This window comes from Nylanderia fulva, unplaced genomic scaffold, assembly GCF_048542155.1.
Source record: "Nylanderia fulva isolate GAGA-0341 unplaced genomic scaffold, ASM4854215v1 Scaffold109, whole genome shotgun sequence".
In the NCBI taxonomy this organism is placed as follows: domain Eukaryota; kingdom Metazoa; phylum Arthropoda; class Insecta; order Hymenoptera; family Formicidae; genus Nylanderia; species Nylanderia fulva.
In genome coordinates this window covers 155,629-165,778 of record NW_028189291.1, presented here as the reverse complement: position 1 = coordinate 165,778, position 10,150 = coordinate 155,629, and the positions used below count along the sequence as shown (strand labels likewise).

At 32.0% G+C, this 10,150-nt stretch overlaps 1 protein-coding gene across 1 annotated transcript; it reads right to left on the bottom strand.

Annotated features, from left to right (window-relative positions):
- Positions 1-1,084: 1,084 nt before the first annotated feature.
- LOC114928281 (cytochrome P450 4g15-like) lies at positions 1,085-2,347 on the bottom strand. Its single transcript, XM_029299364.2, has 3 exons — positions 2,199-2,347; positions 1,483-1,662; positions 1,085-1,405 (listed from the first exon to the last, which is right to left on the bottom strand). Exons 1-3 carry the CDS (start codon positions 2,290-2,292, stop codon positions 1,233-1,235), a joined length of 447 nt encoding a protein of 148 aa, XP_029155197.2. The 5' UTR covers positions 2,293-2,347; the 3' UTR covers positions 1,085-1,232.
- Between the last annotated feature and the right edge of the window lie 7,803 nt (positions 2,348-10,150).

The following is a 10,150-nucleotide window of genomic DNA, read 5'->3' as shown; positions in this document are numbered from 1 at the left end:
TCGTCAGAATCTGAAGAAATTATACTTTATGGAATTATATTGTAAAAAAAATTTTGATTTTTGATGTAAGATATAGTAAAAAAGTTCATAATTTTTCTTTTAGTATATTTTGAGTATTCCATTTTGAGCAGGTCAAACCGAGTAGAAAAGTCCTCTACCATTTTTCGAAATTCTTAATAATTATGAGAAATTAATTAATAAAGATCGACCAATACGCGCGCTTACAAGCGCGCGGCGAGAAGAGACAGCTTATATAATTACACCGTTGCTTAGCGTGCGGCGAAGCGGTTCTCCTATCGCTTGTAAGTGCGCGTATTATTAATTATTAAGAATTTCGCAAAATGGTACAGAACTTTTCTACTCGGTTTGACCTGTTTTATCTGCCTACGAAAGGTGATACGTGAGTCACCGGACATCCTGTATATGTATCGGTTGTAGAGCCTAAACGCGATGTCTTTTGCGTCCGAAAATTAATTTTTTCAAAAAATATTGCGTTTAGACTCTAGAGCCGATACATATATATTGTTACGTTCTCGGGATGACCTTTGCGATGTCTCGCAAAAGCGTCTCTCACACTCACGCACTCACTTGCGCGTGAAAGGAATAAGTCGTGTTTATATGCGAAGCGGATTTAATAAGACAACAAAATACAAGATATGAAAGCCCGGAATACAAAGATATTGATAGCCGTCGAAGAAATGCGTCCTCGCGATGTGACAGCTCGGTCCCGAAAACCAAGTGGCGCCGGAAAACAGCCGCATGCCGGTTGTTAATAAACAACCCATCTAACGATAATGTTCAGGGGATGAAAGGGATGAAGGCGCTCAGGGAATGTAAAACCAGGGACGTAACAATATATTGTATGTCTATTTCGAGAGCCGAATAATAATATTCTTAATATTGTCTGAATTTTTTCTTTTACATTATACGTTTATTTCTAAAATTATATATTAACTACAGTAATTTAATAATTTTTGTATACTTAAACATACAATCGATATAATCGTTCAGCATTTTAATATAACATATTTAAGTAATATAAAAATACTATACTTATAATATACTTAAAATTTTCAAGCTGTAATTAAAATCACTCTTTTACAAAAGCTTAATAGGCCAAGTGGATTAACTTCTGCTCTCCCCTTGTTCATTCTTCTGCAAACGATTTTGACTTCGATCGTATATTTACCAAAAATACCATTCTCTTTAAATGAATATGTTTTTCTTTCATTTTAATGCATATCTCGTTTTGCAATTTTAATTTTTAAAGGTTCAACAGTAGATAATATTAGGTCTACAGTTAGTTTAATTTTATCTATCTGAATGCTCTTTTCTACTTTGAATATAAATGTTCTTATCAAAGTTGCTAGGATAACTTTCATTGACATTATCGCATATTGCATACCTGGAAAAGTTTGTTAGTTACTTATATATGCAAATAAATCTCATTGGAAAACATGTTTGTGATTTGTTCATATCTACCTATACAATTTCTGGGTCCCATACTAAATGGCATGTAATAATGCTGATAAGATGTTCCAATATTTTGAGGAAGAAAGCTGTCCGGATCGAATACTAACGGTTTAGACCAAAATTTTTCGTTTCTGTGTAACGTAAGTAACTCTATGACAACATTAGCCCCTTTTGGTAAAATAAATTCTTCTAAAACATTAATTTTTGTACTTAAATATAATTATTGTTCGAACTATAATAGAAGCATAATAATACATAATAAAAACATAATAAATAGATTTTATTAATAAAACAATAAGAGTAGGCCAACTCTTATGTTTTAGTTTTTTTTACAGAGATTTAATAAATATATGCGCAACTCAATCTAATAAGTAAAAAGAGAAAAACATAATTTATTTAAAATTATATAAAAAATAATACATTGTTATCTGCATTTTTTTAAATCTCGCAAATTTGCTTATATAAAAAAACAAAATAAATTGCATAAAAAATTTAAGATAATATTGCTTCTATATTAAATTGTACACCATTAGATCTTGAGATGCTTATTTTAATTTAAACAAAAAAAATTCTTAAAAAATAACGTTATATTTGCAATTGTAATTTATAGTTATTATTTAAGATTTCTTTTTGTGTATAAATTTTAAATAACAATAACATAATAATTACATATTTATATTTGTAAAAAATATATATTATTATACTTCAATTCATATCGTACATACCCATTTCTAAATCCTCTGTTAGTTGTCGTGAAAATAGCGGCATAGTAGGAAATATTCTCAAAGTTTCCTTAATAACACGGTTCAAGTAATCCATATGTTGTAAATGTTCGTATTTTATTGGAGCAGATTGTGGCGTTTTCGTTCCATAAATTTCCAATAATTCTGTATATACTTTTATCTTAAACAAAATTAAGTGTATAATCAAATATATATATATATATATATATATATATATATATGTATATATATATAATATATAATATTTAAAGTATAATTTCTTATTACTTATCTCGTATTTATCTGATATGAAATTGTTGATAATGACACAGTTCAATATAGTTATTTATGTATAGTCTTATTAAAAAATTCTTATCTTATCTTAAAACATTATATATTTTTAATATAAAATTATTATTAAAGTGATTTGTGTGTGTGAATGAAGATTTTTGTATATAAAAAAATGAGATTTCAGTTTTTATCTGTTATAAGTATACTTAATTTAAAAAGGAAAACTATACAAATTCAAGTTATGATTTTGATGTAATAATAGAATAGTTTATCAAGATTACGTTAAAAATTATTATTGCGTAATTTATATATAACAGTATGCCGATGAATGACTTAAATATCGCGAATAAATAGTTCTGATTTTATTGCTTACAACATAATTTTTTAAATATAAGAGTTTTAACAAGGCTCTGTAATATAAATATAAATTTAACGTATAAGACGGGCAACAAGAGCCAAATCGCGGATGACAATGCGTTATCCTAACGAAACTAAATAATTTTCCGTTAGAATTAAATACCGGTGCACAAGGCACCAAATTTTACTTGGACACGGCTAAGATTTTAAATATGAAATAATCTCATATTTGAGATTTAATTTCAATACCCCCTTTAACCCCCCTACGGAAAATAAATAAATGAATGCAAGAGAAAAATATAGATCCGAAAATCGCTGAATCGGGAATCGAAACCCGAGACCTTTCGCTTGCCGGGCGACTGCTCTTCCAGCTGAGCTATTCAGATCCTTTCGATTCTATACTTTTCTCTGTTATATATATTAATGTTGGTTATATATATAAATGTTGGCCCGTCTCTGTTATATATATAAATGTTGGCCCGTCTTATACGTTAAATTTATATTTATATTACAGAGCCTTGTTAAAACTCTTATATTTGATACACGCTGGCTTAAAAAATGCGTTTGTTTACCAACATTAATATATATATATATATATATATATATATATACAAGGTCCGCCACTTAAATCCGAACAAATTTAAATTTGAAATTCTCGCTATATTAAAGTGTTGCAGTAGATGTCTAATGGAGTAAAGTCCAGAGACGTGGGTAAGTGGATATATATATATATATATATATATATATATATATATATATATACAAGGTCCGCCACTTAAATCCGAACAAATTTAAATTTGAAATTCTCGCTATATTAAAGTGTTGCAGTAGATGTCTAATGGAGTAAAGTCCAGAGACGTGGGTAAGTGGAGATATATATATATATATATATATATTTGTTTTTTTGCTTATATATTTACATGCAATTTTTATATATATATAATATATATATCATTCACATGTGTATATATGAATATAATTACTTATCATTTACATGTGTGTGTATGAATATATTTACTAAGCATTCACATGTGTGTGTATAAATATATTTACTGAGTGTTCTAAATAAAACGTTACAATTTTTTATTTCTAAAAGTATAATTTTTAGAAAATAATGCTGCAAATAAAAGTTCCAGTATTTCAACAGAGATATACATATTTTGATGTTACAGAAATGTTTGTAGAAGGCAATTTTCAATATCATTAATCAACTTGATTATTTTATATTGATTAGTCTAATAATAAGTATTTATGTAAATTGATTCCTAGTAACATATTCTGCATACAGGGTAAAAGTCAATAATTGAACGGTTTACGAGATATTTTATATAATCTAACATTATATATATATATATATATATATATATATATATATATATAGGAAGAATAAAGATGTAATAAATATGTATCGGGTGTTTCAATAAGCGTTACAAATTTTTATCGCTAAAACTGTTTGTAGAAAAAAATGTTTCAAATAAAAATTTTAGTATCTCAAAGGAGGCATAGTTGATGTCATAGAAATGTTTGTAAGAGGCAATTTTCAAGCTTATTTATTTAGTCAATTTAATTATTTTATATAGAATTATTCTAAACGTTTATGTAAATAGATTTTTTGTAATATTCTGCATAAAAATATAAAGAAATGTAGCCAAGAATTGAACAGTTTCCGAGATATTTCACATAATCTGACATATTTTTGATATAAAATACAAAATATCTCGTAAAATATTTAGTTTTTAATGGTCTTGCTTTTATGTATAGAATAATTAGACAAAACAATTGGTATAAACAACAAACATGTTATTTTTACGAAAAAATATATATAGTTGCATGTAGCAAATTGTATATTTTTTTTTACTGTGTATCTTTTTTATTTGTCTATAATTATTCTATACATAAAAGTATTATCGAACACTAAATATTTTATTTACGAAATATTTTTTATTTTTTATATCAAAATATGTTAGATTATGTAAAATATCTCGTAAACCGTTCGATTATTGACTTTTACCCTGTATACAGAATATCTTACAAGGAATAAATTTACATAAATACTTAGACTAATCAATATAAAATAATCAAGTTGACTAATGATATTGAAAATTGCCTTCTACAAACATTTCTGTAACATCAAAATATGTATATCTCCGTTGAAATACTGGAACTTTTATTTGCAGTATTATTTTCTAAAAATTATACTTTTAGAAATAAAAAATTGTAACGTTTTATTTAGAACACTCAGTAAATATATTTATACACACATGTGAATGCTCAGTAAATATATTCATACACACACATGTGAATGATAAATAATTATATTGATAATTATATGTAACTCGATAATGAAAAAATATTATATAATCATTTTTAAATATCGAGGATAAAATGGGCCCCTCCATCGCCCATTCCCGTGAGAACGCAGCTACAAAATGTTTTTTTTTCGTCTATCCCATTATAGCAAACGAGACATTTGCATCAAAGCGTCTTTTTGCAACGATATGTATTGGAATATAACAAATTATTGATTTGATAAATTTTTATTATTTAGAAAAAGGCGACACTTTTTGAATACTAACTTTAGAATCCATCATATCTGAGAATAATTCCACCGATTTTTGAAAATCGACGAATTCATTGCTAATATTTTTATATGTGCTATTCTTAGAGCCATTTTCTTCTTAGCCTTCGGTTTTAGTTTTTATGAGTTTCCAATCTTTAAATTGGCACTCTATTTCTTGCATATGATTATTGAATGATCTCTGAAGTTCATTCCACATATGAGAAGAGTCGACAATGCGACGCCTTTGAGCGCATGCTTTCCTGGATACGATTTATATCCAGAGGGCTATTCTCCAGATAACAAAATGATTGTTATCTTCGCAAAGTTCGACATTTTTACTACACGTACCTGTATTTGAATTTGACTCCAGGCATTGTATCGTAGGTACTAACGATTGGATACTAACCTTAATAACCAGAACGCACATGCAAATTGTTCTGGGAGAAGATATTTTTAGAAGCAACTAGCAGACGAATATATCGTTTCTGGTATAAAATATCTTTTTTTAATAACCAGAACGCACATGCAAATCGTTCTGGGAGAAGATATTTTAGAAACAATTAGCAGGCAAATATATCGTCTCTGATATAAAATATCTTTTTTTAATAACCAGAACGCACATGCAAATCGTTCTGGAAGAAGATATTTTAAAAACAATTAGCAGGCAAATATATCGTCTCTGATATAAAATATCTTTTTTTAATAACCAGAACGCACATGCAAATCGTTCTGGGAGAAGATATTTTTAAAAGCAACTAGCAGACGAATATATCGTTTCTAGTATAAAATATCTTTTTTTAATAACCAGAACGGACATGCAAATCGTTCGAGATTTTTCAGTGTTTCGATCTTTTTGGGACACCCTGTATATGTATATATACACATATATATATATCGATTTATTTAGCAATCTGTCGTCTATCTATCGAAATATCTATCGATTTACCTATCTATCTATCTATCTATATGTTTGTCTATTTGTCTATTTATCTATTTATCTATAATACCTATTGATCTATCTGTCTCTATCTCTCTGTCTATTTTCTCTCTTCTACATTGCATTTTTTCATACATGCACACGTATATAATAATTTTTTTTAAATAATCTACATTGCCAAAATAAATATAATTAAATTTATAATCAAAAAATATATAAAAATTTTTTATGATTATAATTGATTATAAAGTTTAGTGGATAATTTTTTGTAATAAATAAATGATTATGATTATATGATTTATTCTTATCTAACTACTGCTCTGTTTTGATAATAACAGTGTTACTATCTATTCAATCTCAAAAATACTCTTCAATCTCTAAAAATAAAATTTTATATAAATCATTTATTTATTACAAAGAATTAATTACTTTATAATTAATTATAAAAGATAAGCCTGTTTTTACACACACACACACACACACACACACACACACACGCGTATATAACTTGTTAGCTAGAATGTGGACAAAAAAACATTTTTACACCCTAATCTACATACATACATACATACATACATATATATATATATATATATATATATATATATATATATATATATATATATATATATACTATATATATCAATTATAAAAGATAGGCCTGTTTCTACACATACACACACACACGCATATAACTTGTTAGCTAGAATGTGGACAAAAAAAAATTTTAATATAAAAAAACTATTAATCTCGGCTCGAATTATTGTGTTACAATAAAAATAAAATCTCGACGGCAATCGGAGCCTATGCGGATGACATGCACAAAATTAATAAATTAAAATGAGATCTAAAGTCAAACTCATTTATTAAATTCTAAACGTTTCGACCCACTTCGGGTCTTCTTCAGTAGAATCCGCAAATAAATTAAATATTATTCTCCTCCCTATTCAAACCGTCCAAAAAAAATTTTTACACCCTAATCTACATACATATATACATACATACATATATATATATATATATATATATGTAAAATATTATTGTGTTCAAACTATGTGATAAAGATAGACACAATTGTGTATGTATGTTTTACTGTCATTGACACGCTTAGATAAAAACGCGTGTGCGAGATGATTCAACAGTAAAAATATATTTTGTTGTCTAAAAAAATATAATATATTGAACACAATAAAATTGTTTTTTTTTTTTGACATTGTTCAAAACGCATCAAAGATATTGTCCGCGTAATAGAATATTATAGATTAGATATATTTATTGCCGCCCCAATTGGGGATTACAAGGCGCTTTTTTTTTAAAGGAGCGTTCCCAAACCTTTATTCCTTTCTTTACCCTTTTTCCTTAACCTAAACTTATACCTATAACTTAACCTAATTACAATACATATTCAATTTTCGCCACGCCTCTCCTCTTCGCTGCCTTTTTCCTCTTTTCTCGCATTTCTGCCCTACCTACACACACACACGTCCGCCTTTCCCTAACCTTTCTTATCCTAACTTAACTTAACCCTACGCAATCTTACATTCTACTTAGCCTATGTTGGACCTCCGCTTCCGGTTACCATTATTCTTCCACTCCTTTCCTCTCCCTCTCTCTCTCTCTCTCTCTCTCTCTCACATACTCACTCTCACACTCACTCTCCCCCTCTCTCTCTCCCCTCATCTCCTACCCTCTCTCATCCCCCTGTCCTCCTTTTTCCTCCTTCTCTCCTTCTCCCCCTCCCCTTTCCCTCTTGCTTTCTCTAACCTTTTTAACCATATTTCCCCTTCTCCCTCCTCTCCTAATATCTCCTTTACCATTTCCTGCCAGCTCTCTTCCTTTCCCCAATCCATACATTCCTCCCATACATGCTCCCACGTCTCTAACCTTCTCCCACATATCCTGCACTTCCTATCCTCCTCCTTTTCCCAATACCTATTTCCCTTCACTTCATTCCCCAGTCTATACCTTGCCATCCTCCTCCATCTACCTTCCGCCCACCCTTTCTTCAGATAGCCCGGAATCCCCTCCCCTTTAATCTGTTTGTACCACTTATTATATTCCGATTTTATCATTTTTCCTGCCCTCTCTTCCCTCTGTTCCTTTCCTTCCCATTCCTCAACTTCTTTCCATCTGAACTCCCCCTTTTCTCTTCTTTCCTCTATCTCCCTTAATACCATCCCCTTACCCTCAAAAAATTCCCTCCTTTCTCTCTCCCACTCTGACAATTCCCCTCCTTTCTTTGCCCTTTCTTTAATCTCCCCCAAACATATTCTCGCCAACCATCCTCCCTTACCCTCCTCTAGCCTTCTCTCATAACCCCATGCTCTTCTTCCCATCCTTGTCCTTATCTTTTCCCTTTGCAATTCCTCCCTTATCATATATCCAGGCGTTCCCCAATCCACTCCTAACATCCATTTTAGATACCTTTCTTGTATCCTTTCCAATCCCTCTCTCTCTTCCCATCCCCATATCTCTACCCCGTATCCTAAAACCGTCCATACTAACGCATCGAAGAGCCACAACCTCCTCCCCCAATTATTCCCAAATCTCCTCTTACCTATTCCCCATACCTGTCCCATAATTGCTGCCCCTCTCTTTATTCTGTCCCTTACCTGTTCCTCTTGCCCCCCATTCCTTTGAATCACATATCCTAAATACTTGTACTCCTTTACCTCCTCTAATTTTTTCCCTTCCAATACCAACTAGCCTTTTTTAACCTTCCTCCCCCTTTCCTGCATCTCATCACCTTCGACTTCTTCTCATTCAATTCCAGTCCCTTCCCCTCCAGATATCTCCCTAACTTCTCCATCATACACCTCATCCCCCCCTCATCTTCTGCCAACAGCACCACGTCATCCGTGTACGCTAGCGTATAAACCTTGCCCTCTTCACACCCCCCCCATCTTCCTTTCTTCATTTCCTCCTCCAAGTCCGCCATCAACATGTTAAACAGAAGTGGGCTCAGTGGGCATCCCTGTCTCACCCCCCTCCCCGTCCAAAACTTCTCCCCCACCTCCTCCCCTATTCTAACCCTGAACCCTATCTCTCCTAGCACTTCCTCGCACCTCCTCACCGTCTCTTCCTTCACCCCCCTCCCTCTTAACGCCGCCATCAACTTCACTCTGTCCACCGAATCAAACGCTGCTCTCAGGTCCACAAACAGTAGTACCATTTGCTTTTCTTTCCTACTTATTTGTCTGTTTATCAAATAATTTAGTACATAAATATTATCCACCGTTCCCATTCCTTTCCTGAACCCCGTTTGATTCGGTGGTAACATCCCTTTTTCCTCTATCTCTCCCTTCAATCTCTCTGCCAACACCGTCGCATATACTTTGTATAACGACGGTGTCAGAGTTACCCCCCTGTACTCCGAAACCTCCTTTCCCTCACCCCTCTTCAAGATTGGCACCACCAGCCCCTCACTCCACTCCCTTATCCACCCCTCCCCCTTCCATATCCTATTGCATATCTCCCATACCCACTTCTCTATTCCCTCTCCTCCAAATTTCCACACTTCTCCCGGAATCCCATCCACCCCCACCGCCTTTCTTTCCTTTATCCTACTTATCGCCCTCCTAATTTCTCCCTTTTCTATCTGATCTTCTCCTCCCTCCTTCTCCATCCTACTTCCTCCCATTATCACTCTCGACTCTACCCCTCCTAATAGATCTCTAAAATATCTGTTCTATTCTTCCATCTCAATCCCCTCACCCATTCCTCCTTTTCCTTTTTCCCTTTCCCTCCTAACCACCTCCCAAACCTGCCCCTCCGTCCTCGCTTCCATTGCTTTCTTCGTCCACTCCTCAT